The sequence below is a fragment of the Typha latifolia genome, chromosome 10 (assembly GCF_019914945.1).
Source record: "Typha latifolia isolate L0001 chromosome 10, TyphaL0001v2, whole genome shotgun sequence".
NCBI classification, from domain to species: domain Eukaryota; kingdom Viridiplantae; phylum Streptophyta; class Magnoliopsida; order Poales; family Typhaceae; genus Typha; species Typha latifolia.
This window is the reverse complement of record NC_133095.1, coordinates 4,991,847-5,019,793: the sequence shown is the minus strand read 5'-3', so window position 1 is coordinate 5,019,793 and position 27,947 is coordinate 4,991,847. Positions and strand designations below refer to the sequence as shown.

General features: G+C 35.8%; 2 protein-coding genes across 4 annotated transcripts; both read left to right on the top strand.

Annotated features, from left to right (window-relative positions):
- Positions 1–3,760: 3,760 nt before the first annotated feature.
- Positions 3,761–9,012, top strand: LOC140796782 (glucosamine inositolphosphorylceramide transferase 1). The gene is made up of 4 exons (XM_073149892.1): positions 3,761–4,204; positions 4,328–4,450; positions 6,435–6,602; positions 6,737–9,012. The coding sequence occupies exons 1-4, from the start codon at positions 3,923–3,925 to the stop codon at positions 8,417–8,419; spliced, it is 2,256 nt and encodes a 751-aa protein (XP_073005993.1). The 5' UTR covers positions 3,761–3,922; the 3' UTR covers positions 8,420–9,012.
- Positions 9,013–12,262: 3,250 nt separating this feature from the next.
- Positions 12,263–25,986, top strand: LOC140796071 (exonuclease 1). Of its 3 annotated transcripts, none has more exons than XM_073148926.1 (14): positions 12,263–12,548; positions 17,160–17,279; positions 17,445–17,568; positions 17,764–17,901; positions 18,044–18,253; positions 19,912–20,089; positions 20,467–20,537; positions 22,642–22,768; positions 23,385–23,617; positions 23,708–23,762; positions 23,893–24,167; positions 24,249–24,300; positions 25,379–25,595; positions 25,666–25,986. In XM_073148926.1, exons 1-14 carry the CDS (start codon positions 12,388–12,390, stop codon positions 25,727–25,729), a joined length of 2,025 nt encoding a protein of 674 aa, XP_073005027.1. In that variant the 5' UTR covers positions 12,263–12,387; the 3' UTR covers positions 25,730–25,986. The 3 variants fall into 3 exon arrangements, with proteins under 3 accessions (XP_073005027.1, XP_073005029.1, XP_073005030.1); XM_073148928.1 differs by having other exon boundaries at positions 12,283–12,548; positions 19,912–20,087; positions 20,465–20,537; positions 23,887–24,167; XM_073148929.1 differs by lacking the exon at positions 12,263–12,548 and adding an exon at positions 15,879–16,006 and having other exon boundaries at positions 23,887–24,167.
- The last annotated feature ends 1,961 nt before the right edge of the window (positions 25,987–27,947 follow it).

Genomic DNA, 27,947 nt, shown 5'->3' with positions numbered 1-27,947 from the left:
ATAATAATAATAATAAATTAAGGTGTTATTATTATTATTACTATTGTTACTATTATTATTTGAGTTATTAGAAAATCATTGAATCTTAGATCCAATAAATAGTAAGATATACATATATTATCTAAACACCCTAGCTACGTTCACTTATAGGCTTATTCTATTATAAATCTCTTTATAATAGTACATAAAGAAATATCCATTAATACTTACTCCTCCCTCATCTTACTTTATACCACTAAATTATATCAAATAATAATAAAATCGCATATTTGACCTCAAGAGGGCAATACTTAAATCAATTATCATTTCACTAGTGTACTCTCTCTCTCCCTCTTCTCAAAAGTCATGGTATTATACTCTCATCTCTGTCAACTCTCAAAAGTCATGATATCATAACCTCTTCTGTTTCTCTCTCTTCATTTTTTTGATCCATATTGCAAGAAAATATTTTCCCACATAGTAAAAAGCTCACACTAGTTATACAATTTTGCATTATATTTAAATATTCACAGAAATTTATTTATTGTGCTAAAAAATACGTCTACGCTGTAGAGTAAAAGGCTTGCACTACTTATATAAGTCTGTATTATATTTAAATATATAGTAAATTTTCTCTGTGGTGTAAGAAAATATGTATGCACTACATAATAAAACATCTACACTAGACATGTAAAATCTGTATTATATTTGAATATAGAAAATATGCCTGTAGTACATGATAAATAGTTCGTATTGCCTACATAAGTATACATTATATTTAAATATGTATAAAAATATATTTGCACAAATATATGTCTGTAGTTTAAAGAAATATATCAACTTACATGGTAAAAACCTCCCACTTTCCTCAAAAAACAAATACACAAAGATTCATTTAAATATTATTTACTTATTAGTACTTCTTTAGATCTACTAAAAATTATTTTGGTCTTCTGATTTTAACTCTCATCAACTCTAGTGCAATTTCTGTATTCTTGTTACTTTCGGTTTCAATTTTATATCACATCAAGTATAATTATTTATATATTATAATAGTTTATAACTAAATAATATAATAATTTATACAGGCTATCGCTGGGAACTTAGATTGCAAAATTTTGACATGCTCCGAAAACCAAACATGTGATGTGGAAGTAAAGATAGTTAGAATAATATAAAATAAATAATATAATCAAAAATTTTGCATGGTTGTCGTTAATACAATGATATATCCACTAATGTACACTTCATTGGTTTTAGTCTCCATCATCTTTATGAGGTTGATCTTCCCAATTGTCCATTGAAGAGAAACAAAAGAGAAACTCATGGACAGTCTTTAGATAAGCATAATTACTGTGCTGAAATAGTGTTAATAAATATAAAATATACACTCTATTAAAATCAAGGATCCTCTCTTTGTCGTTCAAGAGTGACAACTTGGCCAAGACCAGCTTCCATTTGTTTTTTGACTATTAGAGTTTCGTAAATGAATTACCTCTTTATGAAAGATACTATGTGAACTTCGTCATACACATTTATAAATTTTCGGTGTTCAAAAAATATCTAGCAATAATGGTAGTTTCCACTCACTTCATTTAAAGCTTTATTTGTAATAATTAAATGTTGATTCACTCATCTATCCCTTAATTACGTCCGGAGAAGTGGGCATGAGATATGAGGAAAGTCAAATAAAAACTTGAAGAATATTTAGGACGCAATCTTCGTATATCAATCATGCACCAACTTGAACCCTTTATCGACTTTACTTGTATAGTAATGAGAAACTACTGTATATGTTTTTAAAGGCAACATTTTTTGCAAGAAGATTCAAGCTTCTTGGCCCTAACTATCTTTTTTTATGACATTATCTAATTTAGCTGGGCTCGCTTATTAGAGTCACTAACCCTTTTCACTCAACCGTCCTAATTAATCACACAAATTATGAGAATAAAATACTTGAGATAGAGAACAAGAATATAAGTGTAAAATAGACAAAAATGTATTTCACATCAAGATAAAAGTTGATAATTAAGTTCAATAACTACAAATAAATATCGATAAAAGTACAAATTTTATAAATTAACTACAACCTACAATTGAAGTTACAAAAAAACTAAGTAAGCTTGATTGTAAAATTCATAAAAATATAAGTGTTCAATAATCGTGAATTTTATATTACACCATTAACAATAAATTACAATTGTGAAAGTAATTTATATTAACTAATAACTACAGATTATATTCAATAATCATGAATTAATAATAACTCTAAAAATTATTAACTAACTTCGACTAAAAGTGGACAAACTAGTGGTCCAAACCAAATAACAACTATAGGAAATAGAATTCCTAAATCAATTGAAATGATCATAATAACAGTCTCACACGAAATCAAATTGACATTCTCAATAATATTATCACGAATACTTACAAAGTGTGTATATATATTATATTTGTTTCATTTCTTTCTTAACCGTAATAACTTAACGAAATATGAACAATAATGATGATGAACTACAAGAAACATAAGAAAAACAAGAACCTCAAAACATTGATAACTATAAAATTTAGAAATTAATGCTAAAATAATACACCAAAGCAACAAAATAAATGATATTAATAGAGTAATAATGGTTGGACAAGAGAGAACACAATCTTGAGCAGACTATAAAGATATAAGACACATCCTTTTATCCTTGTTTTATTACGAATTATGACAATGAGTTATTTTATCCCCTTTTTTAATTATTTTATTACCAAGTATGACAATGAATTTTTTTAATTCATTATTTGTGGTCTCTTCAACTGCCGGGTCATCCCATTATACTAGAGGATAAGTGATGTAAAATAATAATAATAATAAGTATATTAATTTTGATACAAATCACTCTTTATTTATATGAGCTTGAATCAATTAGATATCATTCTGGGCTGGCAAATGCCAGAAGTATGAACATGAAGAAGTCTCAACAGGTCCTGACTCCTGAGGGAGAGGATCGTCCTCAAAAGAAACCAAGACCAACAAGCCTGCCACGTCGTTTTGTTGACAATTAGTTGTTTATAGCATATCAAACATTTTCCTTACAATGTTGTCACATTACTTGTGAATAGAATCTAGAATCATAGGTAGCTGATTTCAACTTCTGAGGAGAAGGCCTGAAAATTATCATAACTTAAATTATGAGGAGAATTTTGGAAGATAAGTACTGCTTTGAAGATCAAGGCTAGAGTCTTGACCAGAGATTAATCCTGTGAAAAGGAAATGGGGGTCAGTTAAGCACCTTATGATCGAACGCAAATATGGATGGCGGCATTCTTCTGGTCTGTAATGTTTGGTTAGAGAGCAAGCATTGGACTTAGCACATCACATTAATAATGTCTTAATCCACTGGATAAATATTAAAGGGGAGCAGCTGCAGAGGAGAGCTATGACCATTGAACACGACGATTAGTTTGGCTGTTGGTTTACTTTGTGTTTAGACTTTTTCTGGTTTTGTTTTGGATGTGAGATGATGAACACCCATTTTTTTTTTTTGTTAGATGCTGAGGATTTATGTAGATAGTTTGTCGGGTTTCTTGTTTCGGAATGAAGTTTAGCCAAGTTTTGGCCTTTTTTGGAGAAAAAAGGAGGTATGCAACTTGAAAAAGAAAAGAAAAGAGAGAAACGAGTCTAAGACGTTCTACGCCTTCTCTCTCTCTCTCTCTCTCTCTCTCTCTCTCTCTCTCTCTCTTTTTAATTTATTTTTTGCTTTAATGTTTTCTCTTCCTCTGCTTATCCTTCTTCCACGATGCTGCTCGAGAAAAAGACGACGACGACGACCAACTCGAGGAAAAAGCGATGCTTTGGCCTCCATAATAGACTAATATTAAACGCCAAATCTCGAGTCAACCATTACTCCGCGTATTTGAATCCATCGCCTCCACCGAGAGCAGCAGCATCGAGATGGGCAGCTTCGTCAATGGCGTTAGATGGAAGCAGTGGTTCCACTGGTTCCACTCCACCACCTTTTTGTTTCTCTTCTCCTCCTCCCTCCTCCTTGGATCCGTCTCCTTCTTCTTCTCATGGCTCGCCTTTTCCCCTTTCCAAACCCCTGTTCCCTTGACCTCCTCCTCCTCCTCCTCCTCCTCGTCGTCGTCTTTGGGTTGCCGTCCGGATGGCGAGGGCTCGTGGTCGATCGGGGTGTTCTACGGGGATTCGCCCTTGTCGCTGAAACCCATCGAAGAGGTGATCAAATTTTGCTTTTGATTGATTCCTTTTCTTGGGTTTTGTTGGTGGAGTTGTCGTTCGTATTAAAAATTCGATTTTGATTAGATTTTGAATTGGGATTCTTTTTTCGGTGGTGAGCAGTGGGGCGTATGGAGGAACGGGAGCGCGGCGTGGCCTCAGGCCAATCCGGTCGTCACCTGCGCGTCGGTCTCGGATGCCGGCTTCCCCAGTAACTTCGTCGCCGACCCGTTCCTTTTTATTCAGGTTAGGGCAGTTCAATTTATCTCCCGGAAAAGTTCGCGTCTTTTATCAGCTTCTCTTCGATAAGCTTATTGTGGTAGTAATTATTTGTTCTGATGGTATGAAGAACCTCTGTGCCAATAATACTGCTACTTTTATCGCAATTGAATGATTTTGTTCTGATCACCTAAGAGCAAACAATTTTATGAACTTAAAGCTAGACTTTGAAGTGTTTGATTTGGATTATTTGCACAAAATAGTCCTAAGTTTTGGTGGTAATAGTCTGATTGGACTCTTAAAAACTGAGTGTGTGAGTCTATCTTTACGATGCACACCTTTTTATAACGAGATGTGGATAAGTTATATAGGATGTTTGTACAAGAGTTCAATCTTATCATTGCTAAATTTTTAAGGGTCTTTTTGTGCAAATTTTCTGTTTGTGATTCTTTTTTGAGTGTTTTTTGGTTAATCAAAAGAAGATTCATACCCTTTACAAGTGGATCAATGATTGCTTCCACATGTGCTAGTTTTACATGATAGAAGTTTCTTGCTTTATTCCATGAGATTCTAGTATGCTTTCCCAGCTCCCTTTTCTTTGGGTAGAAATTTAGTTGTTTGAATTATTAATTTTCTTCTTTATCATATCATAAAATAGTTTGCCGTAGTGGTCAATTTGGATTTAACTCTGGGGAAAACTTTTCTCAGAGAAAACTGAGAAAATTGGGCACTACAGACAATACTATGTTACCATCTTAGAATCAAGTGAAGAGGAATTTGCTGATATTAATTGAATGTAAAAGGTACTTGAACAACTCTGATAAAGAGTGATGCTTGAAATCATGCAAAGTTTTAGGTAAAAACCTAGCTATCGAAGATGGGAATATAAGGTCTCTATAAACTCGTATAGCCACAAGAGATATATATTGATAAGCATAACATATAACTGAGGACATATAAGACAAACATACGAAGCTACTTATGTGGTTTTAAAAGTAGAATTGCTTCTTCAATCAGCCTTGATGTGTCCAACACAAACCTGGCTACGTTTATTTGTCATGTTTCTAGATTCCACCCCCCCTTCCTCTTTTCTTGCTAAGTCATGTTCGATCCAGTAATTGATTAATTAGCATGTTGCAGTTATTTATTGTAACTTGATCTCTTTAGAATTGTTTTTTGAAAGCATTATGCATGCTAATGCTGCTTTACTATTCTGCACTATTTTTAAGATCTGTAGCACTTGGCAATATACAACTTACTATCATTTTCCTTTCCTTAGGATGAAAATATTAATGTGCTTAGCTGTTTACTTTTACTGCATTAGTTATCTCACAACTTTCATTATGTTTATGTGATTCTGTGAACCTAAGCTAAAAATTAGTAGGCCTTACCTTTCTATATTGCAATAAATGCTTAGAATGATCTGTCAATAAATGAACCAGTAAAGACAGAGGCACCGCACCCCTTTTCTTTCCTTGCTCAAGAATCATAAACCTTTCGGGTCTTGAAATTGTGAAGATGACAAGTAAAAGCTTCCTTGACACTTAGCACACTACTTTTCTTCTCTTCCTCTCTCTCCCACCAGATGGATTTATGCTCATCACTAGTCAACTTGCGATATGTTTGTAATAGCTTTATTTTCCTACCACAAAATTTGCTGTTGATGTTCTGAGAACTCATCTGCTGGAAATGATCCTTCAATCGTGCATCCCTTGATATTTAGGAAGCAGGTACTTAATTGTTAGTACAAATTAGAGAATAATTTCTAACATGTCATAATCAGTTTGTCGAAGTGTGTCTGAAGACTCTGAACCATCTATAATTGGAAATTGAAGACTACCACTAGGTATTTCTTTTCACATTGCGCTGCAAAATTGTACTATAACGTCATGACATGTATTAATTAGATCACTTCCCAAAGCCGTCTTTTTCAAATCTATGAGCCATGTTAGAATTTATATTAGAACATTATGTTGTTGCAGCTTTCCTGATAGATACCAAATGTCTTCAGGGGGATACTCTTTACTTGTTTTTTGAGACCAAAAATTCTGTCACACTGCAAGGAGACATTGGAGTTGCAATAAGCAAGGACAATGGTTCGACATGGCAGCAACTGGGAATTGTCTTAGATGAAGAGTGGCATCTTTCTTATCCATACGTCTTTAGCTACCAGGGCCAAGTAAGATTTACATTCACTCTCATTCAAATTGAATTTGCAATTAATCTCATTCTTGATAGTCAAATTGCAAATGCTTCCTGCTTTAGCTTCAACTTTTAGTGACTTGGTGCTTCTCTCTGTTTTTGAGCTCGCAGATCTATATGATGCCTGAAGGAAGTAAGAATGGGGATCTCCGTCTCTATCGTGCAGTAGATTTTCCAATTCAGTGGAAGTTAGAAAAGGTCATTTTGAAGAAGCCTCTTATAGATTCATTCATTATAGACTACCAGGGTCACTATTGGCTGTTTGGATCAGATTTTAGTTTTTATGGTGCCAGAAAGAATGGTGAGCTGGAAATTTGGTACAGCAGCTCACCTCTTGGTCCTTGGTCTCCACACAGGAAGAATCCAGTTCATAACATGGATAAGCGTTTAGGTGCTAGAAATGCAGGCAGACCATTCATTTACAATGGTGACCTCTATCGAACTGGGCAAGATTGTGGCGGTACATATGGGCAAAGCATTCGTCTGTTCAAAGTCATGGTCCTCACAACAGATAAATATGAGGAAGTTGAGGTCCCTCTTGGTGTTGATATGCCCCGTAAGGGCCGAAACGCGTGGAATGGTGATCGTTACCATCACCTTGATGTGCAACAGCTCCCATCAGGCAAGTGGATTGGGGTAATGGACGGGGATCGAGTGCCTTCAGGTGATTCTGTTCATAGGCTTATTGTAGGTTACATGGCATTTGGGGCTGTGATCGTGCTAGTTATATTATCCGGGGTGTCATTGAATGCAATTAAGTGCATATTGCCCCTTAGCCGGTGTCTTCCAATCCAGGGAAAGCGAAGTGATGTTTTCCAAGCAGAACAACGCCAATATATGTACTCTAAGTTTAAGTGGTTGTTTTTCCATGGGAGCAAGGTTGTCGCTCCTCTCCAAGGGAGAATCAGACCAAACACTTGTACAGGACGCTTGGTCTTAGCTGTTATATTTTCAGTTATAGCCATCTTGACTTGCATAGGGACTTGGTATGTCTATGGAGGCAATGGTGCAGAAGAGGCTTACCCTTTGAAGGGACACTACTCACAGTTCACACTGCTAACCATGACTTACGATGCTAGGCTTTGGAATTTAAAGATGTATGTGAAGCATTACTCGCGATGCTCCTCGGTGAGGGAGATTGTGGTTGTATGGAATAAAGGTGATCCCCCAAAACTGAGTGAATTGGACTCTGTTGTGCCTGTCAGGATAAGAGTGGAGAAGAAAAACTCTCTGAATAACAGGTTTAACCTGGACCCAGAAATAAAGACACGGGCTGTTCTTGAACTTGATGATGACATTATGATGACATGTGATGATCTTGAGCGCGGTTTCAGAGTCTGGAGAGTTCACCCTGACAGAATTGTAGGTTTTTATCCGCGGCTTGCAGAAGGGAGCCCACTGGAATATCATGATGGGAAGTATGCTCGGCAACATGGTGGTTACAACATGATACTAACAGGAGCTGCATTTATGGATCACCAATTGGCATTTGAAAGGTACTGGAGTGAGGAGGCGAAGATAGGGAGGGAGACTGTCGACAAGTATTTTAACTGTGAGGATGTGCTTATGAACTTTTTGTACATGAATGCAAGCGCTCCAAGGAGGGTGGTGGAGTATGTGAAGCCTTCATGGGCCATTGATACATCAAAGTTCTCGGGAGTTGCCATTAGTCGAAATACGCAGGCACATTATAATGTAAGGAGTCACTGCCTAGCTAGGTTCTCTGAGATATATGGGAATTTGGCCACCAATAAGTGGGAGTTTAATAGCCGGCAAGATGGTTGGGATGTATAATAGCAAGGAATACTGTGTCAGTACTTATAAATCGCTCAGTTGAAATGTATCGACGAAGGTACCAAAGTCAGGAACAACAACTGTTGAGTAATTTGCGCTTTGTACTTTATATAGATGGACTCAAAACTTGCTATTGACAGTTACAGTACAGTATCTGAAGCTTGTATGGGAAATTGACTTATCCAAGCAGCGAATTTGTGGCTAGGTTTTCAGAGATAAGATGAAAAATTATCCACCAACAAGTGAGTTGTTGTTGCAAGACAGATGATCTAATCTAAATGTCAGAAAGGAGTTCTGATATTAGCTTTATATACAATTTTGCTCATTCCATGTGTTTACTTTTGTTGAGTTTTGGACAAACTGTAACTTATTCCTCTTCTAGTGCATGTATGTGTGACATTAATTATTTCTTTTCCCCTTTATTGTGATTTTGAGAGAGAATAAGTAGGGAGTTAGGAATGAGTATGATGTTCAGGAAGAAACTGTAACTTATTTCTTCCTTCTATTCCCTCTTGAGGTAATGCTACTTCAATTTCTTTGTAGCTATGAATTAATTGAGGGAAGTTTGCAAAAGACCCCTTATCTTATGGATCCATTATGGCTTGAATCCTATCTCGTCACTTTTTCCGAAAAGGCCCATGCCTTTTTATACAAAAAAATTAAAAATAAAAGACAGCCCATTTTAAAACCTTGGGTTAATTTTAACTCACCCTAACTTTAGCATATAAGAATCTTGGAGAAATTATTTAATCTGATTTAATGTGACATTTTTTAACGGCGACAATAACGGCGGCGACGATGGAGGAGGTAGGATATAGAAAATAAGAGGGTATGGTGGGGGTATTTTAGTAACTTAGTCGACGTTAGTTAGTCAAAATAATTATAAGAGAAAAGGATGGATCGGGTTACAAAATCCTCAAATACGAGTGTAAATCACAAAATGGGTAAAATGTATTGTGTAATTTGTAACAATTCTTTTTTTTATCATTCATGAGCTTTAAGGCTAGGTACGCACCGAAGAAATGGTTAATCCTCTTTAAATACAAAGTCATTTAGGCTTCACCAAGCTTTTAGCCAATCTAGTAAATTGTCTAATTTAGGTTTCAAGTCATATGCATCGCCAAATAATTATTCTAAACTAAACGCCGCTGAAACCTACTCTAAGTTAAGTTATTCCTCCAAGCCAATCGCACTGTCGAGCCATCAATTAAATCGAGCTATCAATTAAATCGAGCCGCTAAGCCAAGCTATCATGCCACCAAATCACCGAGCAATTTTTTCTACAAAGGGGCGACGTTAATTGGAATTTTCTTTTCGATCACCAAATCACCAAACAATTTTCTTTTTTATGCAAATATCTGAAGCTTCTTCAGATATTGCATAAAAAAGAACTTGTCAATTAGTCCTTTTGTGTAAGAGATCTGGTCCACTTTCTTTAGAAGAATAATTCATCTAATTTACATCATCATCAAAATCATTTACATCACTATTACCTATGTTGATGTCAAAGAAGAAAGAAAATACGGTAGCATAAAATCAAAAAAACTAAATTTAATAAATGTGAAATAAGAAAGAAAAGAGTGAGGATACATTCATAGTGGCTGCCTCAGCCTTTTTTTTCAAATAATATTTTTTATATTTACCCTTTATTTCTAAACTTATAAATTATTTTATATAAATCAATTGCCAAATTTCTTATAAAGTATCAAAGAGAAAGTGAGGGGGGCTCATGCTTGAGCTTGACTCAAAATTAATTTCAGTCTACCTTGAGATTTAAGCTCAACTCAACTCAAGTTGAACCAAACTCGAGCCGAGCAGAGTCGAAGCCTAAAACTATGTTGTTTTCAAGCCAATCTAAATTAAGCCTATTATTCAAATCTCGTTGGATCGAACCCAAACCACCGAGCCTTAACAAAATTATTCAAGCTGACACAAAAACTATTTAATATGTATAATATTAAGAATATTATATTTGATATGAGCTTATTGAGCCGAGCCTAAGTGAGCCAACTCCAGCTCTAACTCGGCTCAAAATTCAAATCGACCCTAAAAATAAAACTCAGGGTTGGCTTAGCTTGAGCTCTCTTTTATTTTGACACCTCTAGTCTTTCAAGGACATGTCTACTTCAATGGCAGCAGATGAAAAGTGTGTTAAAACTTTATGCATGAACCGATCATCCAAATACACCAAATGAAAAGGGTCCTTGGCTAAGGGTCCTGGACCAAGTTCAGGACACCATGAACTCAAAAGCAAACAAGGCCTATATATTAGAATAATGACATGAGTGAAGTTTCTAAAATTTTGATCCTACTGCATATTCTATGTTTAGTTAGGAAAAAATTTCAATACCTATAATAGAGATCGGCCATTGTAGTCTAGTGATCAGATTCTACTAACCAATATCAGAATTCATGAGTTTGAATTCTTCTGTTTTGGTCCATTAGCCCCTGTTCACTTCTTTGGGAATAACTTTTTTCTTTTTCAAGAATATAATTCTTTATTCTAAAATAACAACTGAATACCATAATTACCATTTTCTATAATATAAATATTATTAATAAAAATTACATTTTATACCGTACACTAACTTAATTACTAATTTATCTTTGATATTGTTACGAACCGGCCTGATCCAATCTGTAACAGTTCTGGACTCGATGAAGCTTATAACTTCTGAAAGGATCTGCGAATAATCTAACAGATGGATCCTCTTGAAATTTGTATATGTTGTCGCTCTTAGAGAGAGCTTTCCTCACATGATTTGAACGGTTAGATATCAAGATATCAACTAAACAATGGCCGAAATTAAGTAGTTCCTAACTTGATAGCTCTTCAATGGCTAAATAAATGCTAGGTTTATTTCTTGGTGTGAAGGAGGAGAAGTTGTAAAAGAGGGAGATTAGAAACTGAAAGATGCGGACCAAAGACTTGGGCGGTGGAAGAAGAGGCCAATGACTAGAAACAAGTAGAGAGAGATAAAGGCCAAAGCCAATTCAATTATCCATAATCATACTCCAATTAGAATTTCCTCCACATTTTTATAGGGGATCACTATAAGGACTCATCAACTAAATTAAACAACTCTAATAAACCTTAACAAATCAACAACTAAGTTAAAACCCTAACAAACTAATAATTTTCACCGCAGTGCGTTCGAACGCCCTCGATCGCGTTCGAACGCACAATTTGTGTTCTCTATAGTTGTGAACGCGTGCAGGCATTCGAACGACCTCGTTTGAACGCAGTCCATGACGTTCAAATGCCACCCTAGCAAAAGACCTTATTCTCTCAAGCAGACACAAATTAGATAAATATGCTAATCCCAATAAACATAATGCCATGAGTAGATCCAATCCGACCAAATCTTATCAGATATCTATGACATCAACATACTTTATATCACATCAAAAAGTATTTAGATAATTTCATAAAAAACAAAACATCTTTTTCCCATATTTTTATTTATTTCATATTACATCAAAAATAATTATTACAACTTATTCTGAACATAAAAATAGTAATTCCTGAAATAAAGACTTTATTTGAGAATAAAAAAAAATTCTAGAATTAATATTATTTCTCAAGTAAACGAGGCTAAATAATGTATGATTACCAATCTCCTAATGTATAAAAAAAAGAGTAAAAAGAAACATATTAATTTTGATGATTTTTTTTTCCGAAAGAAGAAGGTCACCGAGTTTTTTTTTTAATGAAATCTCAAACACGTAAATTGCACATGATTTTAGCTCTCCGTGAATTTTATTTTATTTTCGCTCCCCTCCTCCCCGCATTTTATTTTCCCGCCCACTCCCTTCCATCGCATTTCATCCTTTCTTGGTTGGAAGTACCTCGAGACAAGTGTGGAAGGAAAATTTTGAGAGAGAGAGAGAGAGAGAGAGAGAGAGAGAGAGAGAGAGAGAGAGAGAGAGAGGAGCTGCATTGGATCGATTTGGAGATTGTTCTTAGAATGGGGATCCAAGGACTTCTTCCCCAGCTGAAATCGATCATGGCGCCCATTCATGTGGAGGAGCTTAAGGGCCAAACCGTCGCCGTCGACACCTACTCCTGGCTCCACAAGGGCGCCCTCTCTTGCAGCGCCCACCTCTGCAAAGGCCTTCCCACCTCCAAGTATATCGAATCCCCTTTCTCGTGATTCTTTTCCTAAAGAATGGAGGACCCATTTGCTCTATTGGTGCAAAGATAGCTCCTGTCTTCTTTTACCAATTTATGCCCTTTCTTAATATTGGGTTTCTGTTCTTGCTGCGTATGTTTCAATATTTTTAACGCCATTGGTGCAATTTTTGAAACCCAATTGAGGAAGCAAGAAAAGGAGGCATCTTGCAGCCTTCACAAGGGAGAACTTGATATGGGTCTGCTGTTCTTTTTTTATTTTATTTTATTCTATTTTTATATTTATGTTGGGCGTAAGCGAACCCATTTGTGAAAGAAAGAAAGCAGAACTTTTGGCATTGATCTCTCTATTTACACATATGAGGTCTGGTTTTCCCTTTTGCTTTTTCACTTATTCTATCTTTTCTAGACATAAGGGGAAAAGTTTAAGAATGCCATTTCATCTTTTTGGGTTTTAGATTATTTTTCCTCTTTCATTATTGTTTTTGTTAGTATTGCAATTAAGCCTTGCTAGGAACTATTCCTTTCAATTTCCTATAACTTATTGGGCAATATATAGTCTACTTGTTGAAGATAGCTTCTGGTGATCTAGTCATAATTCTTATTCCTTAGGATCGGACCGATCGGTTCATTTCATCACATATCAGATGAAAATATTGTCATCATTTAGCAGTCCAATTATTCTTGCTTCCTAGCGAATTCAACCATCTCTTTTAATTAAGTATATATATTTATTTGGGTTATATGCTACGCATTTCCCATGGCAGACGCTTCCAGCAGTTAAGCAGTCATTTATATTCTTATTTGTCCATTTTCCTCTCTTTTCTTACTGTCAAAGAAACTAACTTGTTGGTGGGTCTTGTTATATTCGCTTCTTAATAACTATATGGAATCAGTAATATCTTAAATTTCTTTGTCAAGTCCAAACCATTCTGTTGTTTCTTGCATTACTTGATTCCTTCCTTTTCTTTACACAAGCCCAAAGGTTTTGTTTCATTATGAAACAGAGTTTAAAAAATTATACTACCTCCAAGGTAAAAACATCAACCCAAGAACAAAGTACACCACATTACACAACCATCTATCCAAATAACCACCTAAAAAGCATCATACAACCACACCACATTCACAAGTTTCCTAAAAAAATCACAAAATTCAGCACCCCAGCCAAAACAAACAAAAGCTCATGTAGTTTCACAGTTCCTCCACCTCTAAAGGATTTCCAACTTCATTTCCCCTCAAAAAGACTTTTGCCTTCTTATGCATATCTTCCCCACTTATACCTCCCAAGGATAAAAACAAAGCATTTATATTATGAAACATATTTTTTCAGGATTTTCCTTTAGCTGCAGAAAAAATACGGCTGTTTATCTCCAACTAAATAGACCAGATTAGAGCAGCCATCGCATTCTTCCATCATTTTCTTCCTAATTTCTTCTTTCTTCACTCCAAGCTTTACCATATTCAACCAAATCTCCTTTATATTCTTAGGATATCTACGAGTCCGAAAACTTTCTTTATCTTCTGCAACACTTCCTACTCATATTTGCATTTCAAAAACAAATGTCCAACTGATTCAGCTTTACCACAGAAAACACACCTATCATCATCACTCCAACCTCTCTTAGTGATGTTGTCTTTAGTTAAGATTTTGTTTTGCCCCAATAACCAAGAAAAAATAATTTTTATCCTAAGCAAGGTTTCGAAACTCTGTTTCATGATCGGAATCAGTTGTTAGAAAAAATAATACATATCGGCTGTATCATTCATATCAATTGCTCGTATCGGATTAGATTATTTTTAGTTAAATATTACTTAAAAATATAGAAAAATTCCTAAAAGTTTAGAAAAAATAACAGAAAATTAAGAAAAAAAAATTTAGTCAAATAAAAAGCCTAAAAAATAAATAAAAAATTCACAAAAAAGTTATGATGAATTTTGACTTGAATTTGACAAATTTTATATTCGTAGGTTACTACTGTAGAACATCAGTGAAGAGAGATTTCTCTCTTCATTGTTGTTTTGTAGTAGTAAGAAATGAGAAATTAAAAGAGGGTGAGAAAGAGAGAGAAAAGAAATGAGAAAAAAACTCACCCGACTTTATCAGAGTGCGGAGTAGTCGGAGGGGATTACCATATCAGCTATCGGATAAACTCGACAAAGTGTAAAGGGTGGAAGAAGAGTGTATGTGAGAGATAAAGGGGAAAAATTAAAATTTGAAAAGACGGCAGCTGAGGACATCAATTATAAGTTAGATATATTTTAGATTCAAATTGAATCTTAAAAGAATTTGTGTAGGCTGATTCAACCGAGATTTAGTCGATATGGCCAAGAGGGATTGACCGATCCGGCAAATAGGACCAAAATTGGTCGATCCTAGACCAAAACCAGTCACTAGACTGGTTTCAGTTCCGAATCAGGATCAGTTGTGGTCGATTCCAATCCGGATCGGCCGATTTGAAGAACTATGCTCCACAGTGCGAGAATCACATTCATAATTAAAGAAAGCATTAATTTTCAAAGCAATACTTGATTCTTTTCACTAGAATGAATACATCTGGGGATATCTTGAACAAAAAAGGATAAAATTTATATTGATTTTCTTGTAATGAAGTTTGGAAAACCTTTTGAATTCCATGATATTCCATGTAGTGTAGTCCTCATAATATTGATTCACTCCTTAAGCTATTCGCTCGTAAATTATTGCTTCGAAGTTTGAATTTGCATTAGTGTCACGACCTGAATTTGAAATTATGATCTGACCATGTACTCCAATAGAACTTGAGATACATAGAGCCTTAACATTTAATACCAAGTCCAAAATATAAAGGAACTAAATATATATACCAATAATTATAAGTCAATTAATAATTAAAACTCTTAAATGTAAGAAATAAATTCAATAATGGGCAACCAATGTCTTCCAAAATAATATTTAAATAACTAATGCAATGAAAGGGGAAAACCAAATTCTAAGTGGAGGTAAAGGAGTCTCAATCCACCATGTTCATTTGCTATGCCAATCATCATCTAAAAATGTTAAGAGAATTTTACGGGCTGACAAATTTAGCCCATTAAGTGGACTCACTATGTGTAGATACAATAGCAAGCTAAAATCATAATCCACAAAGCAAATGATCTTAGAATCCAAAGTGCAATTTGTAACATATGGGTAATATCTAAAAGTAAACCAATATGCTCATGATATGAATAATAAAGCACGAGCAATAATAGTGCGAGTAACAAACTGATAAAATGTTTAAATTTTATAATGCAGAATCTCTCAATCTCTACTAAATGTCAAATTTCTCTTCTTAGGTCTGTGTCTATGGATCCATATCAACCAGCGGTCACCCACAAGATGGCGCTCAGGTCTTTGATGCATTATGGGAGATATATCTTGGCCTAGATCACTAGAGTAGTGATCTCCATGGTCGTTAGCCATAAAGTTTTAGGTGATAGCCATCAGCTATCCTAGTTGATAAGTCACTCATTTCTTTCTTCTTCCTTTTGTTCTACTTTTCAGCATGGTCTTTATTGCCAGCAGTCGAAGGGCGAGGGTGGTGGTGGTTGTCGCAGCCTCCATCAAGGGAAAAGGGTTGAGCTTGATCCAACTCGAGTCGTTTTTGGGTTGAGTGAATGATTTGGTTGGGTCAGAGGAAGGCCTAACCCAAAGTTATTGTTGAGTGGTCTACAGGGTAGTCGCAACCCAACTCGACTTAGTTGGGTTTGGGCCTTGTCCCAACCCGTCGTAGTTTAGTGGGTGGGTTGTGTGCCCACATGCCCCTAAGTAATTGGGCCTCGATTTGGTCCAAGTTAAATTAGTTTATCTAAATTTTTTATTTATTATTAAATTTAAATATAAATTATTTATTAAAAAAGATGATTATTTTTTCTCTTACTTAGATTATTGATTTGAGTTATTCCAAGTGGACCACAAGTTAGTGGATTCACTTAGTTTTACTCTGTTTTGTATTTTGCAAAAGTATGAGTATAGTGTATACTATGTCATAATTTACTATATTCTCCATGCAATGTTAGTCTTTGTGTTATATTGTTCTTCATCCCATTTTATCTTTCGTGCAAAATTTAAATGCATTGATTATACTTACCTAGCAAAACCTTAGTTTGGAATATGTATGACTTTGTAAATAGTCTCTGACTAGATCGAAAAACTTCATGTGGTGATTCTAGTCTATCTTGAAGTGTAGAAAACCGACATATTCTAGATCACTACGGTAATCCCTTTAGGTAACTCTGGTGGAGTTTGGAAATAATCTCAGGTTAGATCAAAAGATTCTCTATGGTGACTTTAGTATTTTTCAATGGTTAGAAAAAAAGACTGGATGCATTTATCACTTAGTGATAGCCACTGGCGATCATAATGTAATCAGCTACAAGAAAAAAACTTGAGTGCCATCTCAAGAGTGACCTTTGGGTTAATGTGGATCCACGAGCATAGACACAAAAAGAGAAATATGGCTTTTAGTAGAAATTGATAAATCAGTTTGCTATTCACACTATTACTGCTTGTGCATTATTATTCATGTCATGAGCATGTTTGATTTATATCACATGATGTGAGATAGACTGTCCTTGAATTGCTAGGCACATTGGCTACTGCATGCATAGAGTAAATCTATTACGGCATCATGGTGTCAGACCTGTTCTTGTATTTGATGGAGGGCTTCTGCCAATTAAGATGGACCAAGAGACAAAGCGTGCAAGGTATTGACCATAAGCTATAAACAAATACCAGAATTTGGACTATAAGCATTTCTATTATATATTGTCTAGCCAAACAAGCTGTGGTACGCTTTTCCATGGGTATCGTACTATCATCAGCTGACTGAATATCTTCTGATTCATGCTGCAACTTATTAAATAATGCAGGATGAGGAAGGAAAACCTTGAGCGGGCCATGGAACACGAAGCCGCTGGCAATTCTACTGCAGCGTTTGAGTGCTACCAAAAGGCTGTTGATATTTCACCTTCAATTGCATTTGAACTTATCCGGGTAGGAAAGTTTGTATTATTGAATCTTCAACTTGTTGGTTATGTAACTTGAATTTGTCTTTTCTCTGGTCAGGAACCGGAAAAGTATTTACTTTTCACAACTGACAAGCAATTTGCAACTTTACAATCAATAATTCCATTTTGTAAAGACTAATTTTTTTTTGTGTGACAGTAATTAAAAAATGTGCTGACGCAGGTATTGAAGCAGGAAAAAGTGGATTTTATTGTGGCACCTTATGAGGCTGATGCCCAGATGACATTCTTGTCTGTAAATAAGCTTGTCGATGCAGTTATTACCGAAGACTCAGATTTAATACCATTTGGCTGTTCCAGAGTTAGTACCCATTGCTATACTTAGATATCTCCTCCCCCCACCAGGCCACAACCTTCCTGCCTACTTTCTGCTGTCTTTTCTACTGGTCCTCTTTGTGAATTAATCCTATTATTCGAGATGCTAATTCTTGATGTCCTTCCAGATTATCTTCAAAATGGACAAATTTGGGCAGGGAGTTGAGTATCAGAGTTCAAAGTTAGGACAGAATAAGGAGCTTGACTTATTTGGATTCACGAAACAGATGGTACTTGAGATGTGCATTTTTAGTGGCTGTGATTATTTACAATCATTGCCTGGCATGGGCTTGAGAAGAGCTCATGGACTCATCAGAAAGCTTAAGAGCTATGAGAAGGTAATGGAAGTCTTCTTTGAATATGTTAACTATTTACAATTGTGAAGGTATATCCACTTCTAAGAGTAACTGATTGTAATTTGCAGTATAGAATCATTGGAAGCTAACTTTATGCTAACATCTAAGCTGAAGCTTTTGTCAAATTTTATATACAGGCATAAATGTTTGTGGTTTTCTGTTTTGTTTATATATTGACTTTATCTCTATTGCCCGTTATGTCTTAACTGCCTTTGCTGACAAAATGAATAAGAAAGTTAATATTGCTATGAGAAATGTCTATGAAGACGATAAACTCTTGCTACTGGGATTGATCTTTGGTACCACTCATTGTAACTGCTCGTGCTTTTAGGATTGCGATACATAATATGAAAGTACTAAGTTGTGATGGTTCTCCACTTCTCCAGTTTCTATATTTTCACTGCATTTCATTCTGCCTAAGTTGAAAAGGTACCTGATTTATGCCAGCTTGGTACAAACATGGCCTTGTGTGTCATAAAACAGGGCAGGTCATGTTAGATTGCTTTGTGGTTGTTTGTATGCCATATGTTGGCAGGGTATCATGCTGCCATTGGCACACCCTGCACTGATGACTAGAGCACTTAAATCTTTGGTTTAATAATAGTGAGTTCTGAAAGAAAAGGCATCAATAAGCTTGTCATGCTAAGCCTGCATACATATTTCCCTTCCCCTCCTTGGTGCTGCACTGATGGAAGCCTCATGTTGGTAAGCCAAATTTAAGTAGCAACTACCAAGAGTACTTAAAAATTGGGATAGAATGGGAAGCTCTTTAAAAAGTACTGGAAGAATTTAAGGGAGCAGACTCAAAATTTTATTGTCAAAACAACACTCCTTTAAAATTAAGATTAGCATTCTTGAACCTCGATGGCATAATGATTAGGTATAGTTTGATTGAATTCTTAGATTAGAGTGTATCTGATAAGGAGTTAAAGTAGGTATTGTTTTCTTCTCCATATTCTTGCTCCAGATTTTCAGCTTCTAACAATCTACCATGTGTGTATCTAATTGTTATGTTTTTACCTTTCCACACAGTGACTGGATCTGGATTTGGGACATATATGACTGGTAGGATGTTGTTGTACTAGCATTTATAGCCCAAAGTCACTGTCCTGGCTTCACAACTAGCAAAACTCAATGCACTACAATTATTAAAGCGTATCTTCATCTTCATGACTGGGTTTGGAAATATATTATCATTTGGGGATATTTTCTCTTTCAATCTTGGACTAGGATCAGGACATCAAATAGTAGATTCCTATTTGCAGCAGTAGCAGGATATTTTTGCTCATTACTATTTACTACAGGAGATTGCTTCCATTCTAACCCTTTCAATTTTCCTTATATTTGCTTATTTACAGACTTACAGTTCTGTGGGTCTAAATATTCCATCTACCACACTTCTGGATTATGGCTCATAAAGTCCTAGTTTTACATTTCTTACATCTTGCTGTAGAATTCCTAGTATAACTTGTTTATGCATTTCACTCCTGGCACAAAATTAATTTCTCAGTTGTTTTGTTTTTAGAGTCGTACTCCATGCGTAGTAGTATTGTATGGCATGCAGAATATTTATCTTAAAATTTATTATTGGAATACAGCAAGATCAAATGAGTCGTCTTTGACAAATTATACATTTTCAGGTCATCAAGCACCTGAGGTATAATTCGATATCCGTCCCCCCTCTTTATGAAGAAAATTTCAAGAAAGCAATGTTGGCATTTCAACATCAGAGAGTATATGATCCTGCGAAAGGAGACATTGCCCATTTATCAGATATTCCTGAAGGCCTTTGTGAAGACTTGGACTTTTTGGGCCCATATCCTTAACATGCTGTTACTTTTAGCTATCCTGTGTAAAATGTGCTCTTTCCTTTTATATGCCCATGAAATTTTAATTGTCTAGCTGAGCTCTCTGTCTTCTTTGCTTGTGATCTGTTGATCACTTGCTCATTGAACCTCCCTCTTGGTTGCTGCTTGCTCTTCTACCTTTGAAGAATTTGAATGGGCCTCTTAGTTTGTATCATGTTATATATATATATCCCCCACCATTTTCTGTGTAAGCAACACTGAATTAGAAGGTGAGAAATTAGAGGGGAGCCAATTCATACTTCTAATTCGGTGTCCTTCCATGCTGCTCTCCTTCTGGAAGATGTTGAACGTTGAGATGTTTATAAATTTCCTTAATTGATCATACATGGTTACCGCAAAATGTAGCTAAAGGCATAGCTGAAGGCAACCTGGATCCGTTAACAAAGATGCCATTTGAGGTATATCTCATGTTGCTTTTTTTATGTTGTGTAATAAGTACTCATTTATAGTATTTTATGCGATGAAACAATGTCTTGGGAAATGTGAACAATTATCTGGAAATTTTATTTCTCACCAATTTTACTTTGTGATAAGATAATGTTTTGGCCCAATGTGAAGTATATTCTATAGACTTGTATTCTCAGTAATTTTAGTTATCCAATCAAAATCTTATTTTTCTACATTGGCATGATAGCTGTTGGTCATTTATGTGGAAGCAAAGAAGTTAAAATCAAGTAAAAAAAACAGAAAAGATAGGCACCCAATCAGGCTGAGATCAATTTTAGCTGATGACCACTTTATTTACCAGGGCTTCTTGATAGTTCAAAGCATTTCTTAATGCTTCTTTTGTGGATATATATGTTGTAGTCTATCTTCATAGTGCCTAGCTTAGAAACATCTAACAATTTCTTTGTAAAGACAACTTAGGTGTCTCACTAGCACAACTTTTATGTTATTCTGGATTTATCTCACCATCCAAAGCAGTTATTTTCTCTTCCTATGGGTTGATTGCCTTATGGGCATTGGTTTTTTACCCTGTTTGGTGGATGTGATCTTCAACCAATCTGGGAGAGCTACTTACCATTGGTAATTTAAATGATATTTTTCTTTGATTTTCTTGTACTTCTTCAGGAGGTGAGGAATTCTATGTAGCTCCAATAGAATGGAATCTTTAAATGATGGATATGATTAAAAATATGTGGAGACACTTGAATCCTATGCTTTCTTTTTATGTAATTGTAATGATATTTCCACCATTGATAGGTTTCTACTTTCTACTTTTCTCATCTTAAACAAAGCTAAAGAACCAAGGAAGAGTACATCCCTATAATTAGTTGAATAGCTATGGTTTTCCTGCAGCCCCTAATGAAGGGTCTTTTGCACTCTAGGCCTTGGGCATGTTGAGTTTGATATATATTAAAAGAAGACTTTCATTTCACATCCTGCTCTATCTACTTATTCTAGTTCAAACTCTACCTTTCTGCTACTCCTAAATCAAGCCTCGGATTTTCCAAAAGATTGTTTAAATAATGCCCAGATTTTATTACCTATTAAATTACAAAATGCACTTTGCTTTAATTTTAATAGTACTGAAGTAGATATAAATACAACTTAAATAAAACCCAATCCATCTTAACTGAACACTCAAACAGCCATTTGAAGCATGAAAAGGATGTAATGTATTGATTTCATAGAAAAATAAGGGGCAACCTGGGAATTACAAAACATTTATGTTAAAAGAACAGAATATTTGCTTTTCAGTACCTTTTAAGTAGGATCTGTGATGTACAAAACAGTAAAAAGAAGGGTTCAAAGTTCAAACCAAATAGTCAATAAGGTGGAGTGCAGAGTAAAAAATTCTCTATACTAAAACAACCAAAGATTGTCATGTTATCACTTGCATATGCTGGTGGCTGGCCAAGAAGATAATTGCCGGGTGTCATGTATGTGCTGATGCCTAGCATGCCATGTGCCAAGCTAAGCTTGTTGTGCACTGCAATACTGAGTAACTGTTATCATGCCAGCATGGTACATCAACATCCTGGCTAGCATTGAAATCAGTGATAACAATGCTTTGCGACTTATCCAAGGCTCCAAGCATTTCTTGGTTTAAGTTCTTAGCTAAATTCATATCATTTGTTTGTGAAAATTTGCATATCAGTTGCGCAACATAATGGACTTAGAGAAGCCTAGCTGATTATCTGAGTTATTAGATTTTATTTCTCAAGAAGGTAATACATTAATAAGCAGTTTAATCACATTTCTTTAGTTTTATCATTTATTCTCATTGTTGTATTAGGATTATAATGGGATGTTAGAATCGGTGGCTAACAACACAACACAATACATGAAAGCATCCCACCAGTCAAGAAGTGCTAGTGAATCCAATTTTCCTTTCTTGTTTCTTCGTGTAATATCTGGGTTTTTCTTTCATTCTTGATGCTTTTTTGAATCTATTTACTATATTAGTAGATAAGCCAGCAAGATGATCCCTTATATGACTATATAATTAACCAATACTTATGCTCTATTTTTCTGATCACATGTATACTTTCTTAACAGGGGAAGGAAGCATGCGGTGGTGCATCACTGCTTGATGAAACATACTCAATCAAAGAATCCAAGCCTTCAAGTGGAAGGAAAAGGCTAGATTTGCCTGTGCAGAAAAATGTTTTAACAAATTACTTCTGTATCCTTTTAAGTAGACTCAGCTTTAAATTCAGTTTTTAATTTTTGTATCACAAGAATATACATTCTTCCCATTTTCATAGTTAACCTAGAAAGAGGGGGTCTCAGAAGTACTAATGCTTACCACATGAATCCATATTCATGTTGTGCTGCTTGTCTCTAGTGATGCAAGATGAGAAGATGTAAAATTTCATAAGTCATGGTATCTTATGCATTGGGAAACAACTAAACCTTACATGTTTATATGGGTTTTTACATTGCTGCAGTTGAAAACTTCTATAAGTATCATAATTGCTGGTACATTTTTTTAAAATATCATAATTGCTACTAGCATAGTTAGAAACCTAAGCAACCCTAGACACTCTAAGATCCTTTTTCAAACTTGCTCCCAGCTCGAGTCAAGAGATAGATAAATAGACACATCCCATTGCACTGATCGGGGGATACTCGTAGTGACTGAGGGGGTTGAAGACCAAGAAGTGAGTTATTTATACCAAGCATAACTAGTAAGCTGTTTTGTCTTTTAAAATGTACTTTGTTCTGCTTATTTGACATTTGGATGTTTTTCTCACATGGGTTTCATAATATATATACTGTCAATTCCTTAAGTTTGAAAGGCCTAGCATCATTACAAGCAAAACGAAAATTCAGGGCCCCAAAAGTCATGCCTAAGCAATCAATAACACTTGAATCATTTTCTCTTAGCTCTGAAAATGAATATTCTGATTCACCTGGGTCGACAGAAGATGTTGCCGTAAATGATAAAGAAGGTTCCCTGTTTACTTCAGGAACTGTAGTCAGTGATCTTCCTTCAGAGGATTCAGTCAGCATAGTTTCCGAACTATTGGGTGTAATCTTTCAATTTAATTAGTATCCTTCTTTTCCATTAGGAGTTAAATTGATCCAAATCATGATGAGTAGCTTATCTTTTTGCTATCAGATGGAAGAAAAGGTCCCTAAAGAAAGCAGAAAACCCATGGGATCACCTCTAGACGGTAAGCTATTTGACGGCCCTCATTAATGCTTCAGTTTTACATTGTAACCAGTATTCGTGTCTGCTTTATTTTGTTTCCCCAAGTGCCAGCCGATCTTAGAGTCCACTTTGTTTGTTCTTGCTAGAAGCAGCGCATGAAATATCAAAACCAGCTTTAGCATCACCTAAGAAATTTGGCTGCTACTCTGCAATAGATGATGCTACTGAAGGCAATGGGACATTGGCCAATAGAAAAGTCATTGGCAAGAGTAGATACTTCAGGCACAAGTTGATAGATCAGCATGGCCACGGAAATATGAATAAAGTGCCCCTAATAAATAAAGAAAACAGTGATACATTTGGGAGTATTCACCAAACAAGTATCATCAAGAGGAGAAAGCTGAATGATGTACAGGACATGCACAATGTATGCTTAATTTTCTTGTTTTTTGGAGTCACTCCATGCTTTTGCTGATAAATGTTTCTAATGGTACCATTGTTCACCCAGGAAACTCTACAATTGATGAACTGCCAGACAACCATGGTCATTTCTGAGGAAGGTATGTGATGATTTTAAAATAGACAAAGAAGTTGTCTAATAAGTTTAAGTTTATGCTTAAAATAACAGAATTGCCCTTTTGACACTATAGTATAAGGTCTTTAGTATAACTTTCTAGTTCAGAGCATTCTGTGGGGAATCACTGAAGGATTTTTCAAGGATTTACTTCAATGATCCTTGTGAAAGTAGGTTATTTTGCATGCCTTTTCTTCTTTTAGCTTGAAAGTATCTAGAATATCTACAAAATGTTCCAATAGTATGTGCCAATTTTCTTCCAAGATCCAACAACTGTTTGTAAGAAAACCTCAGAATGTCAAGAGAAGAGGAATATGAATCATACAGGATATTCTCAAACAAAATTAATAATCCTAAATTCATTTACAGGAGGCTGTCTATTACCTTATAAGTTTATGGGACAATAATGACATTCTCGGATGAATGCCAATTTGTTCTTTAGTTCAATTTCTCTTTAGGGATGTGGCAGCTGCAGACAACACCATCTAGGTGGTTGCTATTGAGTTTACTACAATGATACTCACAATGGCAAGCGAAACTTTTAATCCTGATATATTTCGGCATTGTCTGCTATATAATATGCCAGTAAGTAACCTTAAATTATAGGACTTCTTTCCTCTCTCTCTCTCTCTCTCTCCTCCTTTCTTGGCCCATCTCACATCATCATTCAATAATACTTAAATTTTCCATCTTCTTGACTCTTCTCATGGCTTTACAAGAATAAGGCATACTATGTCTTTGACAATTCTTCTGAAAAGATGATTCCTCTAGTCCGTCGGGCAAATCTTTTCTTCAATGGTTCTTTCTCTTTCATCATGTATGAACAAAGATATATATACATCCAACTAAGGCAAAAAGGAAAGGCAAGGATTATGAAGGCTGGGGCCCAAAAGGCAAAGAATTTTTATACTGATAGGTACAGTATGAATAGACATGTTAATGGTCCATTTCCTTGCATAACCATCAATAATTTGCCCATCTTGTATGCGATAAGCCTTCAGTAGATCTTGAACTACCCTCTAGTATAAAGGAAATGCTGTTGAGATCTGTTTGCTGTCCCACAGGTAGTGACATTGCTAACAGAGACAGCGGCACTGACATGAAAGCTGAAGGGAAATTCGGTTGTGACATTTCTCATCTGAAAACCTACACTGGTATAGCAGAGAAATCAATGGAAAAATTCGCATCTCTCATATCGTCTTTCAGATACTCTTCATCTGGGTCTCGTGCAAGTGGTCTCCGAGCCCCTCTAAAGGATGTGCAAAATTCATGTGCTGTCAGGTATACACTTTTAACTTTACTTCGACATATTATACCATTACTTATCTAATATAATTCCTCTTTGATGAAGGTCGGCTGTTGGAGGTGACGACTTGAGCAAATTCTCATATGCATCAAAGAACAAGCGACTCTGAAGATACCTTGCAGTTGGGATTGCGATGAATGAATTGATCTGCGGTTTGCACTACCAAGTTCACATTTTTGTGTATAGTAACTGTAAAGTTCATTTATGCATGTCATGTAAGCAGGCTTTGAGCAGACCTCTTACATGTTGTACCATCCATATACTTGTACACATTCTTTATATTTAAATTGAGTGATAACATATCATTGTTTGTATCTCACCCCTACGATTTATCATCATTAAATCAACCAGTTCTAACTTCCATCAGATTACTTCTGTTCTTTGAAAGTTGAATGATGTAAATAGTTTCATGCAATCACACATCTTTTACTGAATATTGACCCATTGAGCTGCTATAAAATGCCTTGCACCACATTTGGAATGTCTCATGATTGTCTTGCCATTACTATCATGAGAACACTATTTTTTATTATTGTCGATCTCAGTGGTAATTTTCATTCAGATAAATCTTGACACATTAACTGCAAGCAATAATTGATGGTAAGGATATGCGATTCTTGGAGGTGAAAATATATGCTTTGATCTGAGGTTGAGAGAACTTTCTCAATCTTAAGTGTTTTGTAATCTCAAGGAAGAATTGACGGTAAGGTTGTGTTAAAATTTGTCCCAAAGTTTTAACATAAAATTTAAAAAATATATAGCGTTGATCCATATGATTCTCTGATTTTTTTTTTCCAGAGGTCTAAAATTCTACTTTCTCCAAATCTACTACAAAATTTCATGAATTTGGTTTGGTTTCAATAGGGATAGCTGAATTTTATTTTCCCATGAAGTTAAATTTTTAGCCCTCAGATATGACCCTTGTTTAGTTTATATTATTACTGAAGACTAGAAGAGTGAAAATAAGCTGTTGTTAAACAAATTATTGCTTCTCTTGGAACAGCAGGACCAGATGGAATATTTCACTTCCATTATTTTATGGGTCTGGGATGAGTTTATTTCTCTATTATCAACCCTAGTCCAAAAGGATTCGAAATGGATGGATTTGCTACTATAACACCTAAAAAAATAGAGTAGGGGAGGGTCGAGGCACATGCCCACCCTCACCCCTCCCTTTCTTCCCTCCCCATTATCGGGACTCCTTTGTCAGGCAAAGGGTGAAGGAGGGGCAGGCCTAGCACTCCCGCGCACGCCACCGACCACGTATGCGGTGGGCGGACCTCAGGCAGTGGACCGCTACCCTCTCTTCTCTCTCTTTATTTCTTCCTCTCCACTCGATTCACTCCCCTTACCGTTCTTCTCATTCCACTACTTTCCCCCTCCATTTGATCATCACTAGGGTTGTCATTGTCATGATTGGGCTCGGTGAAGTTGTTGTCGTTGTCGTCAGTGAGTCTTCCTCCCTCGCTTCTTCATTTTGTAGCCGGTGTTGGCATGGTGCTTCGGGTGTGGCATCTGCCTTCGGCAGTCCGGCGATAGTTGGCCGTTGGCATGGGCCCTCCTTCCCCTCGTGGGGATGGTGCCAAGCTTGAGAAAAAGGGGATGGGGGAGGGGGGAGCCTCTCCCCTTTGGTGCAGCACCCTCAAGCTAGGGACTGCCCGCTTTGGCTAAGTGGTGCCTAGCCTGAGCGTGTCTTAGGGCTTGAGACCACCCCAGGGTTCGAGCCCCTTTGTTGTGGGCTGGATTTGGCCCATCCTGTCAGCCCGAGTTTTTTTTTATTTTTATATTATTATTGGGCTTGGCTGAGATCATTTTTTCTTCCTCTTCTTGTTGTTATTTTCATTATTATTATTTTATCTCTCTTTCACTATCCATTAAATTTAGAAATATGTGCTGAATAGTGATTCTATCACAGGGCACTGTAGGATTAGTACTCACCCCGGAACCGGCATTGATTAAAGTGGGGACTGCTTATTGCTAGAAATTTTAGCAAATTTATATTCATTCAAGTGGTCTATCAACTCTTGTATTTATCGTTTGATATGATGGGTGACAACATGAGCATCTATGACATGCTAATTTATTTATTATAGTGAAACCTGTTTAATTAACATGCTGCCCGACATAATTTTTATTAATTTAATTGTGATGTGCATTCATTCGCATGTTTAGATACGATTACCTTTTTACGATTACGTTTATGCTAGTCATGTTTACCTTGTCGTGCGGATTAGCACTAGAGCACAACTATAAAGGGAATGATCTCTTCGCCTCGATAGTATCCAGCACCTTCATAGCTAGGATTACGTCATGGGATATTTATATTA

Bases quoted from the DNA above. Each gene is read 5' to 3' on its own strand.
- LOC140796782 (XM_073149892.1), top strand. From the start codon at position 3,923: ATGGGCAGCTTCGTCAATGGCGTTAGATGGAAGCAGTGGTTCCACTGG. The intron at 4,451-6,434 runs GTTAGGGCAGTT...AAATGTCTTCAG, and splicing joins ACCCGTTCCTTTTTATTCAG to GGGGATACTCTTTACTTGTT. The intron at 6,603-6,736 runs GTAAGATTTACA...TTGAGCTCGCAG, and splicing joins TCTTTAGCTACCAGGGCCAA to ATCTATATGATGCCTGAAGG.
- LOC140796071 (XM_073148928.1), top strand. From the start codon at position 12,388: ATGGGGATCCAAGGACTTCTTCCCCAGCTGAAATCGATCATGGCGCCC. The intron at 17,569-17,763 runs GTAGGAAAGTTT...GTGCTGACGCAG, and splicing joins TTGCATTTGAACTTATCCGG to GTATTGAAGCAGGAAAAAGT. The intron at 23,763-23,886 runs GTAAGCTATTTG...TGTTCTTGCTAG, and splicing joins CATGGGATCACCTCTAGACG to AAGCAGCGCATGAAATATCA.